Source organism: Lycium ferocissimum, chromosome 6 (genome assembly GCF_029784015.1).
Source record: "Lycium ferocissimum isolate CSIRO_LF1 chromosome 6, AGI_CSIRO_Lferr_CH_V1, whole genome shotgun sequence".
NCBI classification, from domain to species: domain Eukaryota; kingdom Viridiplantae; phylum Streptophyta; class Magnoliopsida; order Solanales; family Solanaceae; genus Lycium; species Lycium ferocissimum.
The window spans coordinates 40,941,810-40,966,724 of NC_081347.1; the positions used below are offsets into that span (position 1 = coordinate 40,941,810).

The window sequence follows — 24,915 nt, forward strand, 5'->3', positions numbered from 1 at the left end:
TCTTTTGGGAGCTTCAGAGATATAAAGTACTGAGTAGACTCAGTAAACATATGTATTTTGAGGAGGTAAGGTCCTATGTCCCCCTCTATGTTTTCACCATTTGGATTCTAACATATGAGGTAGGGGTCAAGCCAAACCCCCCCAACACCATAGGTGCATGTAACCTATGGTGATGACTTATAATAAGAAAAAACAAAAACAAAAAAAGACAAAAATGTCGGAGAGTACTACGCACACATAATTATGAAATTCAATCCAAACAAAGTGATAAGATTTAACTACAGAACACTATGAAAACATGTAATGAAAAATTCACAAACTAGATATGACATACAAGATACACCAACACAGCAACGAAACAGTGTTCTGGTGCCACCACCACATCCCATCAGAACTTTGCAATCCATTAAACAACCTCCGTCCCAACCTAAAATACACGGCAGATCTACAACGGTGGCCTCACACCTTTACAAGCAGATGATATAACTCACATTCACACAACAAATCGTGATACCATGTAATTCAGCTTATATAAACCTACATTGCATGTAGAAGACCACATGACCAAACAATCAAATACGCTGCCCCTGATAAAACCATTAATCGATAGCAAAACGATTCTTTTTCACACCCTAGTATTCTAGGTATTCCCCATCAAAATTACAATCGAATTTGTTTAAAAGGGATCCACTAATTGGAAGCCCGTAACGAAGCATAGTGTTAGCGCTTCCCCAATAAATTCAAAAAGAATGCAACAATACTTGAAAGTGACAGCTGCTCAACCCATTTCCAAGAATGCCCCAGCACACTAGTTTAATCCTACTAGAAGAGCAATGAATGTCACATTGAAAAAGAATAAGGCAAAATCCCCTCTTACTTGGAGCTCTGAGGCATTAGGGCTCGACAAAAAATTAAAGTGAAGATGACCTTCAGAATAACAAGTGTTAGTAACTAGATTGACAAAAATTAAACTTAAGATGACCATTTTCATTGATACAAATAATAAAACTTTAATGCACATACGAAAGCCCCAGAAGCTGCACAAAAATTGAGTAGGCCTATATAGCAAGGAGATTAACTAAATACAACCAAAGTTGGATAATCCTGCATATTCATAATCCAAAAAGTGCTTCTTCCCTTAGAGCCTTTGTCGATTCATTTCAAAATCCTTCTTCGAACTACTGAGACTCGTCCTGTCATTCTTTTTAATCCTGGCAAATCCCATTTTGATCTTCTCCTGAATTTTCTCTATCTTTATGGACTGTATTCTTTTGTGATTGTTTGTTCTCACTCTTGCCAGACGAACTCCTATGAATCAAGGTACAAAATTAGTCTTTTCACAATATACGGCACCATGAAATCTACAGAAAAATACGACAATGACACAGGGAAAACACAGAAATCAAAAAGTAACCAAGTAGTTGGAACTAATTATAGTTTGGAAGCAAAGACAGTTTTGGATACTGTAGCAATAACCAAAACTCCACTTCGATTCTCAAGAAACTAGAAGATAAAGCTCTTCCAGCGAGAAGGTAAAGGCATGTAATGAAGAGATTTTTTTTATATTACAAAGAGCATAACCTAGATTTAACTTGGAAATCAGAATGTGGTTGACAGCGCATTTTGATTTCATGATATGAACTCACTTGAGAAACTATTCAGCCCATCCTTACACAAATTTCACCACCAAGAAACAAATGTTTACAAGTAGATTGCTTACTCTAGATTCATATATGAGGTATGGAACCACAAAAAAAGGGAGAAGTTCACAGGAACAGGGTTATTAGAGGTGAATAGAGACAAAGCAAGAAGCTAGAGTTAATGAAACCTACTTTGGAAGTGCTCCCAATTCAACTAGAGCTTCTCTCACTGCATGAATACTCATTTTCTTCACCTGTCACAATGAAGGAACCACCAAGAAAACATAAACACATGAGAAAATACATAATTTTCCAAAAACATTTCCTCATGAACAAATAAATAGAAACAGATCAAAATAACTTCTTCATAATTAAAATGTGACCATATGCCGACGAACAATTATCATAAGATTACTTCTATATTCATCTGGTTCACACTTTTCCCTCAAATGCAGGATTCAACTCAATGTCACTTTATAACAGTATAAAAAATCCAGATTCTGGAAAGCTAAAGAAGAAAGCAACAGACCATAGAAACGAGGTTAAAGTATAAAACACCAATTGACCATAAAAGCAAACTACCATAATCATCCCTTCAATAAAATACTGTAAGCACTCCTGAACAAAAAGAAGGAAAGAACCCAAACTCCTTATCCAATTACATATACCTCCAACTTGTCCTCCTTGGCTCTGTGATTTTGAGGAAGAGTGCGGAACTCTTCACTCAGACGGATGCACTCATGAAGATTTTCCGGAGACACAAAGTCAAGAGCAACCTTTATACAGGACTGTTACACAAAAAGTGAGTATTTTTAAAGTCAACATCAAGTTTTAAAATTTGTTACACAGTGAAAGTCCAAGTACACAACAGCATTGTGAAGTAAATACTAGCAACCAGATGAACACAGTAAATATATTAACGAATTTCACTCAGATAAAAGATAAAAACAATCTCTAATATTTGCAGTTTGAGATTAGCGGAAACTACTACACAGAACATGCCCGTCATTTGCCAATGCATTAGATGAGCATACCCAGAATTTTGAAAAGAACACAAATGCAGCTAGAAAGTGTGTTGATAAATGTTACTACTAATACAGAGCACCACATTGTTGAAGGTGAAAGGCATAGAAATGTGTCAAAACCTGCAAACTTTAATTGCAAAGCGCAATATTATAAGGCATGTTTTATGAATAAAGACCAATGAAGAAAAACATTATACACACATACCAATAAATGTAATGCCAGAAAATATAACTTAACAACCAACTACGACATAGACATGAAAACAATTAAAACATCTGGAATTAGGTGACATGAAATAAAAACACCGATCAATTTCAAAAAATTAATTTATATTATTTATTCAAATATGGATTTCAAATTTCCTCAGTAGTTTTCTCAAGCTATGTTTTGATAATGTGTTACTGATTTTTTTATCCATAACATTTGCGTTTCATCAATACTACTTTTGTAGATGAACACGAAGTTTAGAAACAAAAATAGACATTTAACATAAAAAGTACCAAAATCACTTCTACTACCAACAATTAAATGAAAGATAATAATAGTTTCATGTTCCTTTATCTAACTCGTCTATAAAATATCAAATGTCAAAGGTGTCAAAGTCTTTTTAGAATATCACATAAAATCGGATAAAAGGAGTAACTTATGTCAACTATAATTATTGCTTACTATCGGTCCAAGAAAGAGACCACAGGCCCCTCTTGAAACTTACCACCAAAGCACCTCCTAGGAGTGGCAAAGCATCCAACTAATACTACAGCTACTAACAAGGCTTAAGCGAAACTCAAATAAACAACAAAACTAAAGAATTAGAACACAAAACTGAACATTTAGCTACCAACCTAAAATGGCAGTAATAAAGATTTAAAAAAGGTACCCTCTGTTGCAGTTTATGTGACATTATGTACTAACTAGTGAATTTGTCCGCGCGAAGCGCGGTTGTAAAAGAGGTTAGAGAATTTACGAAATGGTCATGCTAATAATTAATTTAAACATTATTTCTTTTTTCTGAGAGAAATAAAAAGCTAACAAAAGCGCACTCGTTAAAAAAAATTGAAAATTTACAAAACGACCAGGTTAATATTTAATTTAGATGTATTCCATTTTCCCGAGAGAAAGAAAATGCTAACAAACAACATACATTTAGGGTTAATATACACTTATTAATAATTTGGATTGTAATGACGAATATTTTAGTTTTATCTAATTAATACTTTTCAAAATATTAAAATACGGTTAGAAAACCAAGTTACATAAATTAAATCTTATAACTAAAAATTGTCATACAAAATAAAAACATTTTAAGTTATTGTTCGTTTTGAGCTCAATATTCGCAGCCAAAAGTAGATATCTTGGAATGGTTTTATTCTTGTGATCTCCATTCTTACCAACTCAAACCCATATAACTATTTAGCGCTAAGTAATTAGTAAGTTTACTAAACATTGCCATACAAAATAAAAACATTTTAAGTTATTGTTCGTTTTGAGCTCAATATCCGCAGCCAAAAGTAGATATCTTGGAATGGTTTTATTCTTGTGATCTCCATTCTTACCAACTCAAACCCATATAACTATTTAGCACTAAGTAATTAGTAAGTTTACTAAACACTTTAAACGAACATGTACATACTAGAAATTCAGCATATTCGTGTTAGTTGATAAATTCATAGTGAAACTATCCTATTAGAATATTAATAAAATAAGGTTATCCGTGTTTAAAATTATTTGAACACAGTTCATACTTTTTCATTGGGGAATAAGTCGTGAACCCACAAGTAAGACATAACGGGTTGAATTTAATCAAACAATTTTGTCGAGACCAACATAATTAAATATACTGATTATTTTTTCAGAAACTAAAACCAACCTTCTAATATGCAGAAATAATGAAACTATGAATCAATTTCGATACAGTGAGAACTTCCCATTCAACATCCGTATTCTTTTAATAATTTAGCACATCTTTTTACACCCGTAAAAAACAAAGAAAAAGAAAAAAACCATTTACAATAAATAATGAAAAAAAAAACATTGTAAAGACAAAGAAATCAAACCGGGAGAATACACAATGAACATGAATTGAACAAAATGATAATAACCCTATATCAGATCCGCAACAGAAATAATAATTTTCCTTTTTCATGTTACCCACAAATTTCGGATCGACGGGGGCAAGAACTCAAATGTACCAGATATTAAATCTGCAACAGAACTGGTTTCTCAAGGTTTTAGGTTTGTGAGATGTATGTATGGAGAAGAGACAGGATGAAGGATGAAAAGTTTTCAATGTGATGATTTATAGGTATTATTGGTAACTGATATGAAGTTGAAGAGGCAAACTAACACTAATAACAGTAAAAAATTAATGTGCCAATAAACCTCAACTTATGATTTCCGTTACTAATTTCCATACAAAAAGAAGTTAGGGTGCCATTCTACTCTCTTCATTTTGTGCATTTAGTTCCCATTAATAAGTCTTAATTGGAATAATGGAATATAATAGAGGGATTTCAAGAAATGAAATAAATGCCCATAATTTTTACAAATTTTTGGGACAGAAAATTAAGGAAAAAATTCAAAATTCTGAGAAAAAAGATAAATAGTGATGCTGGTCATTGAGACATGCCACCTCACTTTTTTATTGCCTAGCTTTATATTATATATTGATTAGTCCTTTCGTTTATTGCCATTTGATTTCTGCTTATATTTGTTGGGCCTTTGTACTTTGATTATCTTATTTATCTATGGTAGTTAATGCTTCTTTCTACCATGACTTTCTCGCTTTTGTTATTCCTCGTTTTCATATTGTTTTTGATATGCTTGGCCCTATCTGACCTTTTGTCTTGTTTTCCTGTTGTTTTCCTCTCTTGAGCCGAGGGTCTTTCGGAAACAGCCGCTCTACCTTTCAAGGTGGGAGTTAGGTCTGCGTACACTCTACCCTCCCCAGACCCCACATGGTGGGATTCTACTGGGCTTGTTGTTGTTGTTATTGATTAGTCCTTTCAGAAAAAATGACACATTTCTATATTTGAAAACAATGTAACTTTAAAAAAATGTAACTTTAAACATCCTATATTATCTATGGCTTGTTTTAAAACACAAGTTTAAAAAGTCTACCTATTTTTCTTACACCCCATGCCAAGTCAAACTATATCACATAAATTGAAAAGTAATATTTTAATTCTCAACCATTTGGATACAAACAAAAGAATCTTAACATTGAGACAGTACTTTATGCTTCAAATTGTCCAAAAAAGTTGCCAGCTTTGAGTTGGCCTCATTTTTTTCGGACCTTTACAATTTGAATATTTTGGACACACCCAAAAAAGCAACCAGTTTATTCAAGTACCAATTAAAGCTAGCTCATCACCCAGAATCAACTTCACATCCCATAGTAGTTATCAAGCACCAGAGATTCTCACCTTCCTAGGGTGCTATTATGCAAGACATTAATTATTGTTGCTGCAAAGCAACCATCGAATCTTTTGTTAATGTCCAAACCGTATATCTTACAATTGTAAGAACAAGGAAGCTAAAGAAAATTATATCAAATGCAAGCCTAACAGGCCACTGATAGCGTACTACTTTCACAGCCAGAATAAATTGATATAGTTTGCATTGACAACGATAATATACCCTTACAGAAGACCTAGATTCACAATTTTAAAGGATATCTTAAAATTAGAATATAGCATAACAAATCATGCTTGAACCAAGCTATATATTATTGTTTCCCGTCATATGTTCCGTTTGGAAAATAAACATCAATATAGCACATCTCAAAACTCCATTCAAAATCAACAAGCTCTGAATACTAGACAGCCCTAGCAAACAAGAAAACGCAACAAATAACTTTCATTGTCAAGAGTAGGGAACCAAAGTATTCCAAAAGAACTTAATACCCTTGCCATTTTACAAATAGACACAATAAATGTAAAACTAAGAGTAAACCTAACCAATTGGTACCTTATAGTGTATGTGCATTTGTTATTTCTAAATGTGGAGTTCTGTATTAAATTTTAATTTCTATTCTCTTCTTTAAAATATAGTCAAAATAACCACTTTCCAAAAAAAAAAAAAAAGAAGAAGAAGAACCTCCCAAATAAACATGAAAAAGAAACCTCTTAACCTAAATTTTTTGGATCAAAAATCCATGTGTCTTGTACATATTTTTGAGGGTTCAAAAGCTTTGATCCACAAATCCTTTTTTAAGTCATCAAAAAAAAAAAACATTTTTAAGACAAAAGAAAATAATAAACTTTATTTTATATCTTTAACAAAAACAATTAATTACTACTCCCTCCATCCCAATTTATGTGATATAATTTGACTTGGCATGGAGTTTAAGAAAGAAAGAAAGACATTTGAAACTTGTGGTCTAAAACAAGCCATAGATATTTGTGTGACTATAAATCATTTCATCAAGGGTAAAAAGGGAAGTTTTACGTTAAATTATTTCTAAATATAGAAATGTATCATTCTTTTTGGGACAGACTAAAAAGGAAAATGTACCACATAAATTGGGGCAGAGGGAGTAATATTATATAAGGATTTAATTTTTCTGTGTTAGAGCTAGGATTTAGGGATCAATTAATGGGTTTTTATTCTCCAAAAATGATTTGGTCACAACTAATTTAGAACCCTGAACACCAATTTTGAAAGAATTTGAGCATCCAACCCAAAACCTCAAGGCAATGATGTAGTGGCCCAAAACACTAGAAAGCAGAAACCCCTCTGAAAACCCTTACATAATTAATGAGGGACAAGTATAATTTATAACATCCTTCCACATGTATAACCTGATTCTTGAGTTTGCACATGGACCGAAAATTCTTTAATTTTTTTTTTTTTATTTTCAATCAAAGAAGAAAGAGTTGAAGCTCGACAATTTGTGTGTCACAAATGAAGGGAGACAGATAGGCTCAACAGGCTAATGAATGAGCATGGAACTATGCTAGTGGCTCAATTGGCTGATTTTTGAAAGAGATAAGTAAATGCTATTGAAAATGATGAGATGAGTGATTGTGCAAACGAGCACTTCAAAGTTTTGACTTTGATACAATGTAAAAGAATTTCAACATCCTACCTAAGACCTTAAGCAATGAGCGGAGTAACCCACGACATTATAAATCCCTTTGAAAACTCCTATACAACCAATTAGGGGGCAAGTACATTTTCTAACACCAACATATATAATCATGTCCAAAGCACATGGTTGTTTCTATCCATAAACTAAAGTTGTTACACAAAATATCTCAATCTCTCACCTTCTTTAGAAAATTAAGATATAATGTGCATATTCAATAAACAAATAAACCAACTTGCACGCATCTCAATTATTTCACCGAGGATTGGATATCTGCTACCTTCCACCAACATAGTTACTTAGTAAATTTATCTGTCAAGACTTTAGCAAATAGACAACATCACCTAGTATTTTTACTTCCACTGGGATGAGTTTTCATCGCTTTAATATATAATGAGTTTCACGTCAAAAGCACAAGATGAAATTGTTAAATTTTCCTTTACAAATGGAAATTAACCATTTTTAAGTGCATCTATTAATTCGTCTTTTCAAAATTAAATATAAATATTTTCAAGCCTCTTCAGTTTGGTAATTTTCATATTATTTAGAACTCATGGCTTAGCGGAATAAAAGTAGTCTCTACACACCAACTCCAAGTGCCGGAAAACACTCTTTAAATGTTCCAAGTGCTGAAAACCACTCTTTAAATGTTGGATTTGTATTTACTAATAAGTTGCGTGTTTGGGTAGAAAAGTTGAAACTGAAAATAAGCAATTGATATGTTCAGTAAAAAAAAAAAAAACAAAAAAAAAAAACTTTTTTGTCAAGATGACGTAAGTAAAGAAGTTGGATATTGCAAGAATGGTTTGGGCATGTGAAGAGAAGAGACACAGATGCCCCAGTGCGGAGGTGTGAGAGGTTGGCCATGAATGGTTTCAGAAGAGGTAGAGGTAGGCCGAAGAAATAGTGGGGAGAGGTGATTAGACAGGACATGGCGCAGTTACAGCTTATCGAGGACATGACCTTAGATAGGAGGGTTTGGAGGACCCACATTAGGGTAGAAGGCTAGTAGATAGTCTCGTTATCCTTCCTTATTAGTAGGCGCATTATCGCAAGATAATTTCTTTGTGCTCGATTTCTCGCTATTATCCGTTATTTCGTACTTTGATTATTCTATTTTATCCGTGTCGCTTTCGTTATTTGCATTTCCATATCGCTTTGAATTTCTTAGCCTTATCTGACCTCTTTTTATGCTTTTTATTGAGCCCAGGGTCTTTCGGAAACAACCGTCCTACCTTGGTAGGAGTAAGGTCTGCGTACACTCTACCCTCCCCAGACCCCACGTTGTGTGATTTCACTGGGTTGTTGTTGTTGTTGTTGTGTTATTGTTCAAAATACAAATTAACTGTGCCCCAATTTACTAATATTCATACTTTGATTATAGCTTGCCAATATTAATTAGACAGGACTATCTTAATAAATATAAATCATTTATTACTCTATTAGCTGCTATTCATATGTGTTTATTAAAATTTGTCAATTAGAACAAACTTAAAAATTGCAAAATATTTATACGAAATTATAAGTATTGACCTTTTTTGTTCGTTTCTACTAAAATAAAAGCATTGTACTACGATAAACTGCATACGACCAAAGGTATTGAAATAACAAAAGCAAAGAAACTACCCTTTGCTTCAATTACCATGATTTGACTCAACAAGGAAGACATTCGAGACTTGTGGTCTTAAAGTTCTCATAATATCTGCGTGGCTATAAAAGCATCTAATTAAAAGGTAAAATGAAAAGTTTAAACTTGTTCCCAAATTTTCTATTATATAGAAGTGTGAAGAGAAGAACGACCAAGGGCAATACTGGAATTTTCACTTACTTTAGATGGTACATTCAGCATCTTCTTTGTGTACATTTGATTCAAGTTTACCAAGAAAACCAATGACAAACTTTCTGTAGACAACCACGGGCAATATTGGAATTTTCAATGTTTGATTCAGGTTTACCAAGAACCAATGACAACCTTCTTTTTTTACTCAATTTATCTCATTTACATTCGGATTGTTTAGAGTGACATGCTTAATAAATAAAAATGAGAAATTGCCATTTGATGCTTTATGTTTTCATTTAATTTTCTCATTTTTTTCAACAAAAAAACATTCTCCATAGCTCACTTGCATCTTTATTAGGTAAAGCTTCATGTTCTCTTTGTATAGGGGTTTGGGAAAGCTTGTTAATTCTTGTGCCGAGGGTCTACCAAAAACAGTCTCTCTATCTCCCAAGGTAGGGATAAGGTCTGCGTACACTCTACCCTCTCCAGACCCCACTTTGTGAGATTTCACTGGGTTGCTATTGTTGCTGTTTGGGAAAGTTTAATCGCATATAAGCCTTAACTTTTGGTTAGTTTTAATTTTAAGTTCTTCGATGATGTTCCAAAAGGTCCTTTTTTTATTAAAAGAAAATAGTATCTTTAAAGGGCTCTTTACTTCTACAAAGTTTTGCTAGGAATTTCTTTTGAGAAAACTCTTTTCCAAAAAGAAATAAATTTCATTACAAGGTTTTCCGTTTATGGAATTCAATAACCTATATACCTAGATGTTGAAGATTGTATTTCATTTTGATGTTTCTTATAGTTTTGGATTCTTATTTATGTTTTCAAATATGGATTAACAGTGACTCAATGGGGGTGACAGAAAATTAGCTAAGCTTGTCTTTTTCTTACTCTAAAACACATTTTTATTAAGTTTTAAATTTTGTCATTTCCTTTTAATGTAAAATGTAACATAGGGTTTATGGTTGAGCTAAGTTTTAAACTATGTCTAGTGAACATACTGAAAGGATTCTGTCTTTGAGTCCTGGAGTTCATGGTTCTACAATTGAGCGTGGATAAAAATAGCAAAAAGTATACCCTAAAAAACTACACCAGACACCAAAAATAGACCGAATATAACAAAAATTACGCCTCCAAGAGTAAGTTCCCATTAAATTTTTTTCACAATTCTTATTAAATACTTCTTGGAGACCAAAAATGTTTTACTTATGACAAACTTAAGGGCCCAAAACTCCTCAGGATATACTTAAAAATGGACTATTTTAGACCTACCCCAACAACATAAGGAACCATTTTTGTCATTTTCTCTTAACACAGAATTTTGAAGCCAACCTTCCTAATAGTGGCGATTTTTTTCTTAAAGACCTATTTCCTTCAAATGTCCAAAGCATAGGTAGTGTTAGAGATAGACAGATAGAGACATTGGGGCTGCCAATAACGGCGCCAACCATTTCCCGTATAACACATACCTTGGTCCCAAAAGGATTCAATGAGAACAACTGCCACAACCCAACTATATAGAATTTCAAGTGATGGGTCTTTAGAAGGCTAATTGATCATGTCAACCATTGCAGCTAGCATACAAGGCCAACAAAAGTCATCGTTCCTCTTGCCTCAATTTGGATTGCAAGAGCATATGTCTTTCCCCACTTGGACGGTCACAGAGAAGGACGCTGAGCAGTTGCTCTCCGATGACCGATCACAATAGGGCATGCAATGGAATATGCTCAAAATTGAATGGGTGAATAAAGATGTTACTAGCATGGAAGTTCCAAGAAAAGAAATGGGAAAAAAAGAGCACGAGAAGTAGCTCCTTTGGCGCTTAGGTGGACTTTGTGGAAGGTGTAAAAGAACTTTGAAGAGTTGAAAACAATGTTAGGGAAGCGTGAAGCAGAAAAAGCAACAAGGCCCTGCTTCACGCTTTAAACGAAGCGTGAAGCGAAGAGCTCGCTTCATAGAGGTGAAGCGCAATTTGGTAAAAAGGAGCAAAATAAATAGACAGTATACATAAGCAAAAGTTCGTATTAAAAACTAAAAAGTAGATATCACAAAATCCTCCATAGACCATAGGACAAACAAAATCAAAGCTATTAATTGTTCAACATCTAATTCTTATTCTTCTACAAGATTGTCAAAATCTGGTATTCCTCCATCATCATTCATCTTCTTCAACTTCTTCAACCTCTTCAACCTCATCAGCTAGAGAATGATTTGTAGCTACTATTTTTCCCCTCTTATGTTGGCTTGAAGTATTCCCCCTTAAATCATAGTGGTTTCTCCTCAACTCTCATTGCCTCGGCAACAACACCGAAAGTGAAATCAGAATCTACCTCAAAAATTGCTTCATCTTCAGCACTCTCAAATCCGGTTAGCCATTTATTAGCATCATCAACACTGTCCAAACCAATTGGATCAATTACATTGCGAGTGTTGTAACGATGCCTCAATGTTCTATTGTATTTTAAGAACTGGTCATTGAGGCGCTTTAGGAGTTAAGACAATTGAGACACTAGTCTATTCCTCTTCTTGCTATGAATCTGCGAATAAGTTGTGCCAAGCAATTATTAGGAGTTAAGACAATTGAGATATAATTAGTTATCTCAATATACTAAATCTTTCTTCTTAGTTCTTACATGTTCAAACACGCTCTAGTTTCTCTCACATCCGGATGAGCTACAAGTTAGACCTGAACTTTGATGGCAAACTTTTGTAAATCTGGAGTGTCTCCACCATAAAGCCTCCGACATACAACTATTAAAGTAGAACAAATATTAAAAAATTAATAAGTATAAAGAAATAACTTAAAAGTTAAACTATAAAGAAATATAGACGAATTGGCTCACCTGGTGACTTCTTCTTTCTTTGTCTTATAGCCATTCCTATTCCAAAAGTTCCATCAGCATTACTATAAGCACTTAATTGATCCCCTATATTATCTTGCTCATCTTTATCGGGAAAAAACTTAGCAACACAATTATAAAATTCTATCGTCACTTTTGGATTTAGTAATTTCATCTCATTGTTATCATTAAAGAGTGATAGGTTCAATATATTCCCAGCGGCATGCAAAGGTTGATGAAGTTGATCCGCTCACCTTTTATCAATGATGTCAAAGACCTTTGCATATTTATGCGGGTCACTAAATGATTTTCAAATAAACTCCTTAACCCTATCCATAACTTCAAAAAGGTAGCCCATGGGTGGTTTTTGCTCCCCATGAAGTACTTTAATCAAGAGCCCGCCAACTTTAAGAGCATGAACAACACTATTCCAAAAAGTGTAAGACATCATTATGCATGCAACTTCTTTTCCCGTAACTTCTTTTACAAATTTACTATTGTTCCATTCATTTGAAATGAACAAGCTTTTCAAATTGGCCTTTGCGTGTGCATACGTTGCAAAGTCAAGAAAGCAGTAGGCAGTAGCAAATCTAGCCTTGCCAGGTTTCACCAAGTTTTTTAGTTTTGTGAATCTCCTCATCAAGTTCAACAACAAAGGCCTTTGAACAATGTAAGAATCTGCCCTAACTGCCTTAGTGAAAACTCCTGTGAAGGGTCTTTCCTTGAAAATATCCCCGAACATCAAATTCATACAATAAACTGCACATGGAGTCCAATATATGTGTGCGAACACTCCCTTCAACATAGCACCTACTTTAACATTTTCAACTGCATTATCTGTAACAACTTGAGCAACATTCTCTGCTCCAATCTTCTCTATAGTGCTCTGAAACAAAGAGAACATCTTGATGGAATCTTGCCGTCCACTTCATGATAAGAGTTACTAACTTCATGATAAGTGGGTGGCTACATTCCTGCACCATAATGGCCTACGGCGTCAATCAAGGCTCCAAAAGTGTCAGTATAGTTGATACAATTGAAGGAGAGTCCTGCATCGTACATTCATCGTGAAAAAACTGCAACTGCACGCTCCCTCAAAATACCCTTGGCAGTGGCTTGCAAACTTTTTTTACCGCTTGTCCCTGCATTATCAACTGGCATCTACTGAAAGTAACAATCTAAAGGACCCTTTCATACCAGTTGATCCCATAACTTGAAGAGATTGTTGCATTGTTTGCGTTTGCCCGTTTTTGTGATTTTGTGATTTTGAAGGAAGGGACAAATCAACAGCTTCACCTTATTTTCATAATCATCATCGTCATCAAGATTAGTCACATTTGGTTGATGTAACATTTGACTTTTTAGCTCCTTTTTTTCCTAAACATATTTTTTTATTTCTTTCCTCACAACCTCCAAGCATCTTGTACAGCGTTGAACGTTGCTGTAAGTACCAATTAGATGTTTTTGGTGCCAAATTCCGCCGGTAAATGTATAGTTACAAATAAAAATATGTAACTTTGCTCCTATTGGTCGCATTAGCTCTTGTACCATATTTCTAAGCCGGTCGGGTTGGGACATTATTTAATCACTGTTAAGATTTAGGAATAAAAAATCAGCAACATATTTAAGAAGAAAACAAAGCAGAAATAGAACCAAAAAAAAAAAAACAGAAGCAGAACTCGAAAAAAAAAAAAACAGAGCAGAACCGAAAAAGAGAAGAAAGAAGTACAAACCCTAGCACTAGTTGTGCCAGGCAGAAGAAAAATCTTAGCTGAAGTCGATGGAGAAGCAGCTGGTCTACGCGAAAACCCTAACCGCTGAAATGTCCAGGTAAAGTCGCGACTGGTCTTTTTGTCCAAAATTAAACTTCTAAAACAAAAAACAAAGAAAGCGGGCTTAATTCCGCCTCTCGCTTCTGGTAGCTTCTGCGCTTCAGACATGGAAGCGGTCACTTGCCAAGCCTCGCTTTAGGTCATTGCAGCAAAAGAGGGCCGCTCCACCGCTTTAAGCGGTGAAGCGGCCGCATTCCTAAACACTGGTTGAAAACAATTTTGTAAATATAGAAGAACATTATATATTCTCAGAACACTTTCTTTTAATGACCTAGAAATCCATCAGGGTCCAACCCATAGCACGACCCGTAGCTTTTGAGAAACTCAAGGATAATGAGCTCGCCCCTCTACCCTTCTCCACTTAAATACAAGGCTTAGTTCACATAAAACAAGGCTCGAACCTATAACCTAAGTCACAAGGCTTTCAATCTTTGCCACTTGAACTAAGCCCTAAGGGGTGGTTTGGTAGGGCGTGTAAGAATAGTGTTGAATAGGGTGTATTAGTAATCCTGGCATTAGTTATGCTGCAATTATTTCTTACCCACTGTTTGGTTTGGTGTCCCCACTTTGTGGGATTTTACTGGGTATGTTGTTGTGTTATTTGGTTTGGTGTATTAAAGCATTGCATAATTTCTAAAAAGATTGTTTGTTTACAAAAATACCCTCCACATTCTTTAGCTTTGTACACTATTTTTATCGCAACAGTGTACTTGTACAATTGCAAATATAACTTGTTGTCGAGTTACAGTCAATGACACTGTCATACTTGGAGCAATCAAAAATTGTATTTTTGGCTTCCCTACAAGCTTCTTCCCTGTCTCCTTCTTTCTTTTTCATTTTTTTCCATCATAAATCTATTGTTGCTTCTGTTTTTGTATGATGTCACATCTAGGATTAACTACATCACAAGGGAATAGAAGTGCTGTAGATATTAGTAATTGAAAATTTTCTATTTCGAGCTTATCAAATAGAAGAGAAATTCATCACTTCTTCCGTCACTAACAGCTTATTACTTAGCTTATGAAAAATACAAACTGAGAAAGGGAACCTTTGTTCCAACTGTTTCACTTCCCTACTTAATCCGAAGAAAAATTCCTTTAATTTTCGGTCAAAAAGTCTCAGTAGTGTTTACTATACCCAAAAAGATTAGGCGCTTATAAAATATAAATAAGAGAAACATCTATTTTTTATAAAAACTATTTTTATTAAAATAGAAGGCATCATATACGCGAGCACGCTAAAGTGCCACAAACAAAATGTTAAGCAGCAAACGTATATATAATAGATGACACATCTTTTTCCTTTTTCTCCTTTACATAACTTGATGTTTATTGTTGCAAGCAGTGCAGATAGAACTAACAATTTGACAAAGAAGTTTAACTGAGGAATGGGTTGGAGTTTCAAAGATCATGAGCTTAGAGGGTGTTGCTCTTTGCTTTCTCACATTCGTCATGTCTTAAATACGCTATGCTCTCATAATTATGAAAAACTACCAAAGAAAAATAAGGATCAAAGAGAAATACAAGAGAAATTAAAGAGCAGGGGCAATTGTGTCTTTAACCATGTTCATGCATGTATAAAAAACCCTTGTATTGCTAATACCATGGTTTGCTATGTATTAGTTATACATAGGATAATACCAAATACGGTGTATAACTAATACTTGCATTAGTTATACATAGGCTGAAAAAGTGTACCAAACAGGGAATTAGTGATACACAAAGCTAATGCATACATTATTTTATCTAATGCATCCTATCAAACGACCTAAGAGCTTCTATTTTCAGATCACTTATAGAGCAACCAATTTATTAATGACTACTAAAATTTGATGCTCTTCATAGAGAAGCAAGTTATTTGCAGGACTCTCTACTTATTGAATTATACATCTATGAGCAATTTTTATATTACTACTTCCATCAAAAAAATTATCACTTCTCCCATCCAGCCATAAATCAGCCCTAAATTAACCTACATCAACTTGCAAGATTTCTCAATTATATATCTCACAACCTATTTGCAAATAGACATTGGAACTAAAGACACCTCTACTATAATTAGGCCCTAAAGTTGTTTTAGTGAGTTTTGTTGCACACTATAATTTAGTCGAATACTTGAACATAGCATGGCAACATCTACTAATCCTAATACATACCAAAGATATATTAGCATTTATACATGATAATTTATCCTTCACAACCTCTAGGGATTGCATAATATATATGTCAGTATAGCTTCAAATATTAGATTAAAATTAGAAGAGTGTTAAATCAAGAGAGTAATGTATGTGTGGGTGAGAGAGTTTTGGCAAGTAATTGCACCTTCAAGTTTCTAACTTGATGAGGGCAGCCCGCAGGTATAAAAACTGCATCCCCTAAATTTTGAACGAAAGTCCATGGTTCAACTCCTGTAAAATGCGGAATAAATGCAAAAATTGTTAGAAGGAAAAAGTATGAGTTTTATTTGTTAAATGGATAAAACTTAAGAATTCATATATGAACACTAACCATACTCTTCCTTAAGCTTCCTTTTGTGATCCTCAGTCAAGTAAAATGTTTGATCATGTATGGGGTGAACAACCTACATTACAAGACCAAAAGAGCTAGTGCGTTTAACTTTATCTTACCTTATCAAAAAAAAGAGTCAGCAGATATAGAAGACATAGCAAAACATAAGCATGAAAAATTAACAATAAGCACTTATATTTGTTTACTAATTGTGGAGTCTGAGCGATTTTTCGCACACCTCGATTATCCCATCGGGCACTTGCTACCTCCCACTAACACAAGTATCAGGATTACCTGACCACCAATACTTAAGCAAATGGGAAGAAACCACCTAATGTTTTTTGTCTCAACTAGGATTTGAACCCTAATCTCTAAGGTTTGTACCCACTTCATCAACCACTATATCATACCATTGGGTGCCCGTTAAAACTTTACATATTAAAGCATAAATGAGCCGGACAGAGACCGTAAAACTTTTTAACCTCAGAAAAAGGAAATGATATACATTTTCTTTTCTTTTTTTAATCAGTGAAATGATAAATACATTTTCTACAAAGCCTATATCAACCAAAAACATCATCATAAATGTCATAAAGACTAAAACCAAACTTTATGTTTATGGGTTCCAACGTCAGAAACAATTTGTTATAAATTGTTTCCTCATCCAAACTTTGAAAGATGGAGTTCTAAAACCATCCGACCCACCCTCTAATAAAGAGTAAAAAGACAAATTGGAAGACTAGGAATTATGTTCTCATCTTGGAAAAACGTTGTCTCATATTGAAAAACCTTGCCCAAAATGTAACACCACATGATGTAACATGATAGGCCGTTGTGTCCTAGGTCAGCAAGCAGACCAATAAGCTGCCTATACCCCAAAAAAAACAACAACAACAACAGTATTGGCAGTTCATTGTCATGTACATATCAATAACTTAATGAATCAGTTAAAAAGGTCAAAGCAAGGGGGTCGGTTTGGGGTGTAGCACTCCTTTCCCCGTCACTCTCTCACTAGATATCTGAAAGAATATTTTCAGCACATTAACGTAGGAACTTAGTCTCTGACTCTCTGGCTTTCTTGCTGAGTCTGTATATTATCTAAGCTCTTATCTGCCTCTACTACGTGTAGCTTTTGACTTCATTTAACCAACATTTAATGTACTTCAGAGTCAATTCTAGGTAACTGTCAATATCTCAAAGCCAAGTTGCTCGCACATTTCAAAGTAAAAAGCTTAGCAAGTTTATTAATACCTGCGGTACTGGGCAACAGTAGATATGCCTGAATTCCTTAAAGTGCTTCTTGAGATATGCCTCTAACTTGGCAACATCTTGCCTTCTAAAGATGTCCCAGAGTGCACCCCCTTCTATATCCTCAAATACTTCACTTTTTCCAAACACTGGTTTATCTTTGCATTCATCACTTTTATCATTATCAATTTTAATTCCTCCATTTGCTTCACAAGTGATAGTAGAACTTACTGCACCATTTATTACCACTTCAGTGCCAGTATCTCCCTCTGGTTCCACACAAGAAGCTGATGGAATAGTTGACTGATTGCCACAATTTGGTTCACCACTCAAGCTTTGAACTTCAAATAGATCAGCTTTTTCTTCATCTCTTCTACTACTCTCACCTTGTACGGAGTGGTCATCAATCAACTCAGATGATACTTCATTTTTGCATTGTTTCTCCTCCCCAGCCATCTGAAGTTCCTTTTTATCTTGGGCAGCATGGTTTCTTTTTACTTTTTCCATCTCTGAAAGCTGCTTAGGCGTCAGGTTTATTGCTTGAGTATGAGTCAACACATTCACCTACAAAACAATTTTAAAGTAGATAAATCTAACAAAGAAGACCTAATAAAATAAGAAAACACATAACTGACATCTTTTTATAGGTAAACACATAGTTAACAGTTTAGTATGACTCTCAAGTAAATTATTGCATTGCAGTATTTCAAGAGGCATTCATATTACAGACATTACACATCGCATAGTCGGGAGTTTAACAGAATTTAGGACCATTTAGTCTTCTAGTCCTAAGCATAAGTTGAACCACATTAGAGAACCTAAGGTCACTTTAGCTTCTGGGATACATGTTCAGGGCTTCCATTTTTCTTTTTCTTTTTTCAACAGGAAAGCATGTAGAACCAGTTTACCTGGCTTCTATTAGCTTAATGAAATCACAGTTACAGAGCCCTTTGAAAATAAACCGCATAGCATGAATATGTCCACATTCTTCAAGAAATATTCTAACTGTACCCAAAGCAGAATAGTATGCCAAAGAAAAATAGAAAAGACTAAGCTCCTGTTTGGCCATAAGTTTTCTTCACTTCTCTTCAAAAATAATTTTTAAACATTGCTTGGTTATAAAAAGTGACCAGTGTTTGGGCAGCTTCTGAAGATGAATTTTTCAAGTTTCAAAAAGTGGTTTATACTAGTTTTTCAAGTATTTGAAGTTTTCTACTCACAAAACTTCAACTTCTTTTAAAGCAAAATGCATGCACACACAATTTCAACTTCCAAAAACCATTTTTCATCTCATTTTCAAAAACTCTTTTTTCAAGTTTCAGCCAAATCTATGTCCAAACACAAGCTAAGCATTCCAAAAGAATGGAGAGAGAAAAACTAGGTATACCGCATCAGACATATCACAATGCAGCTTAGTGACAGAGTCTCCACGCCCCAGCTCCTGAGGAACTCCATAAGCAATATATGTCTTTGGTCCCATGTCGGGCTTCAATGATTTGTCTGGCAGTTTGACAGCAAGATTTAGGTAGCCACTTTGTGGATGTGTGTACTCCTTAAAAGGCAAGCTGTTAACAAACTCTGCGCCATGACGAGGTAATCGTTCATCAAATAAATCTGATGGAGGCCAATCTTTCAATTTCAGAATCTGGGGCCACCCAGCATTATCAGTTCGACCTTCCATATATCCCTTAAAAAACTGGTGGATGTTAACTTCTACCTGTAGTCATCCACGAAATAACAAAATTATTCATCACGCCTAGAGTATCACTTAACAGCAAATAACCGCCTTCAGAAACTAAAATGGAGAAAGAAAAACATTGTTAAAACATTGAACATCACTGGATCCAGTAAACCTGAAGTTCTACGTGGTCTTTGGGGAAATCGCATTGAGCTATTATTTTCAAGAAAAGGAGACATGAATAGTTGGGTTGATTTCAAAATACAAGAATTAAAAGGAAAAAAAAAATGAAACAAAAAACACATGCCGCACAGACAAACAAAATCACACAAAATACACATGTACCGATATAGCTTTTCATTTCTTTACAACAAATGGCAAAAGATAAGGCACTGGTCAGACATTTGTACACGCTGCTTCTTGGTCTGAAATTATTGAGATTGCTGCTAACTGTGCACTTCATAGTAAAATATATTAACAGATTTAAGCTTCCCTTCATACTTCTTCAATCCCATTCAAATTGATTTCACTTCTATTTAAAGAGCCACAAACTCTGTTCTCTGACAGCAAATGTCCTTAATTATTTGTATATCACTTAAAGGGCAGCCCGGTGCACTGAGCTCCCGCGATGCTCGGGGTAAGGGGAACGGCCGGACCACAAGGGCTGTAAGTCAAAATATATGTGGCTGGTGGTGTTTCCCAAGAAGTTTCGAAATGAAAAAAAAAAACTGATATTATAAACATTTTATAAGCAGTCTATTGATCACACAGCATTTAAAAGAATATACATTTTATGGATGATAGAGAAAGCAACATTCCACAATTAATAGAATTAGCTACTCAATTAAATTTTATTTTTAACTAGTTCAAAAGCAAAAGTAACTTATCAATAGTAAAGGTTATTAACCAAACAGGATAAATTAATCCAATAGGAACACATTTAAAGAGATAATTGGAACCCACTCCCACTCTACAACCATTAAGTTGCTTTAACCTAACCGTACTAACAGGGTTAAAACCATAGCAATGCACTTTGTATTAAGCATCAAGTGCTTAGATTTTGATATAAACTTTAACTTGACAGGTACTTCAATCTGTAATATAATTAAGTCCTAAGCATGAGTGAAAAAAGCTGATACACTGCACTGATGGAAAAAGTACCCCATATTATTCTGAAAGCAAATTTTTGACAATATTTAAATGTCTAGCAAACTAAGAACTAAAAAGCCACAACTGATGGCTTTAGGAAGCAGACCAAAATGGTAAATAAAACTAGGGATTACCTAGACAACTAGAATTACTCAGAAAAAGGGAGGGAATGTTGAGATTTGCAAGTATTAAACTGACCTCACACCAATCTAAGCAGTTGATAGCAATGACATCCAAAAGAAGAGGGTGGTTTAAGTTCTTTATCTGGCGACAAGCTCGCCACATAACCATGGGCTCCCAGCTTAACCCTGACCCAGTCTCAAGCACATTGCGGACAATCACAGGCTCACCTTTCCGCCAGTGACATTGGAAATGCTTCAGATCCTCCTGCTTAAGATCTTTAGCTGCTGGACAGTATAAATAGTTGTCATCACAACCGTCACGAGATGCTGCTTTACACATTTTACTTTCCTGCATATCATTTTCATCCACTAAATTTCTACAGAAGCATAGTCCCTGAGGAACTTCAGGCTTGTCTTCCCATTCGAATTTTTTGGCAATGTCTTCAGCTTTTTCCAACAACTCAGAGACCAAATGTTGTTTTGGCATTTTCAGCAGCAGGCACTTCAGCTCTAAATTTCCCTTACCACAACCACCAAAATTCTCTGGTGGACAAGGGATGCTACCACCTTCATTGGATTTCCATTCACCAGCAGGACAACCAGAATTCTCTGGCAGAATCCTTCCATTATCCCCAGGTTCCATTTCAAATGCCAACCTGGCATCACCCTCGGAATCATTTTCAACCATCTTCTTGGGAAATCTAGGCTTTCTTGAAGGTCTAGTTCTGGTACCTGGTGAAGAATCAGCTTCCATATCACCATGCAGATAAGCAACCCCTTTGTCAACGAAATCCATGATGACTTCTACTTCACCTCCCTTAAGGTGACCATCTCTAAGCTCCCGGCAACAAGTAAGGCAAAGATCATAGGAACAACTGGAACAATTTCTGTGAAAATCAAAAATGGATGTTTTGCAGTTGTTGCTGCAGAAAAGATTGCTCAATTCAGTTTATTTTAATATCATTCCAAAAGACTGACGTGGAAAGAAGAGGTTCTTCATGCTTACCAGTACATTCGCTCATTCTCCTGACAATTTGCCTTCTGCAGCATTAACTCTGACACTGGTAACCCTGCCCAGATGTGAAAAAGGAAATTCTAGTTACAATAGGAAGCAATTGAAGATGCATTATATATATGGTTTTTCCTGGGTGATGTTAGTATATCTCTCTACCTGCTACATGAAACTATGTGCATTAAAACATTCCCTATTTGACATTTCAAACTCAAAACTGCAAATATATGGAAAATGGCTATGTTGTTATCTTTTCTAACTGTGCAAACAGATATCACCTAAGCTCGTCCCCACGTGAAAAGCATATGGCATCTCAATTGAAAAACATAAACTGTTACGGCATCTAATCTTTAAAACAGATAATAAAACCTTGAATCTTAGCTTCAATCTCCATCTCCATCACTTGCTCTGCGTTAAATCTTCTCAAGAAAGGCAAAAGTTGTTGCAAAATAAATTTAGAATATTGAAACTTTTCTTCTTTGCTAATCTCAAATTTTAAGTTCTTCAAATCCTGCAAAAAGATTTACCATAAGGGCATATCACATTGTGTTAACTTGCAAAATAGGACTGTAACTTAATTATAGGGAGACAGCAAAAGAATCCAACCTTTATTGGCCCGTCCAACCGCAAACATGATTTGCAATTACAGTTTCTACGACAAACAGGACAAGACTCTTCAAAAGCCTCCTCGGGCATCCCAGGGTACCTATTATTGATCATAAAGGGAAAGGCACTCATGAGAAAAAAAAAAGAAAAAGAAAACTACATGAATGAATGATAACTGGGTTGAAATTAATCAAAATATAAAGCCTCAATGCTTAGCATCTTATGAGTTTTGACAATAGAAATATCTGATCAAGAGACAAACTGCTCAAATAAAGTCACAAGGAGCAGAGCATTATGTCTTTGCAAGTAAACCAGTTTGAGTACCATGTGGTCATGCAAGGAACACAGTATCGCTTTGTTTTACAGTTGGTGCAGCGAACAACCCTTCCTTTGTCATTCCTCTGGCACTGATGACACATATTTGATTGAATCTCATTACCCTGCCCATGTTTTGAATTGGTAATTTGGGGTTAGTAAAGAATAAATTAAAGGAATGATCAAATGAAGCATTCAGAATGGTAAGAGCTTTTTACATTCTCATCCTTCCTCTTTCTATTACGGGGATTTGATGCATTATCTTGTGGAAGTTTCCTTTGGCCCAAAGAATGTTTTCCAGACTCTGACTCTTCTCCCTCAGCCTTATGTTTTTTATTCCCATTTCCCTCCTCTTTGCTATCCGAATCTCCACCATTTTCCACAAACCTCTTTCTTCCATGCTTTTTCTGACAATCACCGTTCTCTTGTGTTTTCTTCCTACCCCTTCTTTTCTTACTTGTCTTGCGGTCTTCTTCATCCCATTCAGCCATTTCCTGTGTATATACACTTAACTTCTCCCTAGCTTTCAAACTTGACTTCCTTGGCCTACCAGCAGTCACTTCATCAGAATCAATCTTCTCTTTCTCCTCCTCCTCCTCCTCCTCTTCTCTCTCACTATCACTTTCCTCTTTCTTTTTCCTGCCAAGATTATTGCTTTTCTTCTCTTTCTCGTCTTTCTCTTCTCTCTCACTATCGCTTTCCTCTTTCTTTTTCCTACCAAGATTATTGCTTTTCTTCTCTTTATTATCAATGTTTTTCTTTTGCTTATCTTTGTTGGGCGGTCTCCCCCTTTTTCCTTTTGGTTTTTTAACGACTTCCGTCAAGACCATCCCTTCTTCTTTTTTTAGATCTAAATTCTCCTCCATAATAGTCGCGGTTTCCTTCTCGCACTTCCTCTCCTCCACCGGAGATTCCATTCCCTTTCCCTCAGCTTCCTTCATAATAGTATCCCCAGTTTCGTTCTCTACCTTGACAATAGTCGAATCCTCCATTCCCTCTGCCTTATTTTCAGACTTTTCCTCCCCAAAAACGCTAGTACTGTTTTGGCTAACCGAAACGACACCGTCAACGCAGCCGTTTTGGCTTCCTTCTTCTGTGAAAAGGGTAATCTCTTCTTGTACTTGAACCTTTTTAACTAGCAGTAATTCTTGATTGTCACCGCCATTAATGGCCGATATGCTATTACCATCTTGCCCCTTATCCGTCATCGCCTTTGTCGCTTCAAATTCTTTCAACGTTGTGCGCTTTTTGCCCAGCCCCAACTAGTAGTATTTACTATTACTCTATTTATTTAGATTAAGATTATTAAGGGGAAAAACTATTGGCGGGTTAGGGTTTTGTTAAGAGGCAAAAAAGAGATAGAAAACAGTGGGTGGCAGAAATTTTAGGGGGGAAAGATGTAATAGTTTCGAAAAGTCCCGCCTATTTCTGGGAGAGGATTGCTATTAGTGCTAATGTGCGCTTTGGGCGTGATGGTATGTTATTGGTAATTGACAGGGATTTGCGTGAAGATCTAGGAATACCAATCTACCGCTGTTCTTTGTGCTTCCCCCGTATTTTCCTTTTTAAGTACCGTACTAGTTTTACAGTTTCTTTTTCCTCTCGTTTCGACCTTTTTGGGTCCTTTGATGTGTATTTTTCTGTCCCAAATTATTTGATATCATTTTCTTTTTAATTTATCTCAAAAAAATATTATTTTTCTATATGTAAAAGTATTTGTCGTTTGGACATGAGAAATATTTACTTTTTTTGAATATTTTTTTATTTTATTTTAAGATCAGCATTTGACCATGAAAATTCCAAACTTGAAATTGTAGTTAGAATTTAAAAAATACCTAAAACCCTGTTTTCACTTTTTTCACTATTAGTACATTCAAACGATCAAATATGCTAGACAAAAACGATAACCAAACACAACTTCATCTTTCAACTCCAACCGTAAAAATTCTAAACAAAGTGAGAGATATTTGATTTTTATGGCCAAACGCCTACTTAACTTTATGAGGTAATTTACAACCACACAAACCTCTAAAACTTATTGTAGACCACTAATTTCAAAAGTATTCTTTTTTTT

At 35.1% G+C, this 24,915-nt stretch overlaps 1 protein-coding gene and 1 long non-coding RNA gene across 5 annotated transcripts; both read right to left on the minus strand.

Annotated features, from left to right (window-relative positions):
* Positions 1-966: 966 nt before the first annotated feature.
* On the minus strand, positions 967-24,396 carry LOC132059667 (lysine-specific demethylase JMJ25-like). Of its 4 annotated transcripts, none has more exons than XM_059452364.1 (13): positions 23,060-24,393; positions 22,851-22,966; positions 22,527-22,626; positions 22,290-22,431; positions 21,915-21,978; positions 20,985-21,831; positions 19,347-19,676; positions 17,963-18,523; positions 16,712-16,784; positions 16,526-16,611; positions 2,309-2,428; positions 1,833-1,894; positions 967-1,308 (listed from the first exon to the last, which is right to left on the minus strand). In XM_059452364.1, the coding sequence occupies exons 1-13, from the start codon at positions 24,047-24,049 to the stop codon at positions 1,206-1,208; spliced, it is 3,594 nt and encodes a 1,197-aa protein (XP_059308347.1). In that variant the 5' UTR covers positions 24,050-24,393; the 3' UTR covers positions 967-1,205. The 4 variants fall into 4 exon arrangements, 3 of the variants coding, with proteins under 3 accessions (XP_059308347.1, XP_059308348.1, XP_059308349.1); XR_009415694.1 differs by lacking the exons at positions 967-1,308; positions 1,833-1,894; positions 2,309-2,428 and adding exons at positions 11,537-12,069; positions 12,166-12,283; positions 12,376-13,960 and having other exon boundaries at positions 23,060-24,395; XM_059452365.1 differs by lacking the exon at positions 2,309-2,428 and having other exon boundaries at positions 23,060-24,395.
* Positions 8,700-10,146, minus strand: LOC132059669 (uncharacterized). The gene is made up of 2 exons (XR_009415695.1): positions 8,856-10,146; positions 8,700-8,815 (listed from the first exon to the last, which is right to left on the minus strand). It is a non-coding gene; the product is annotated as an uncharacterized LOC132059669 (long non-coding RNA).
* Positions 24,397-24,915: the final 519 nt, after the last annotated feature.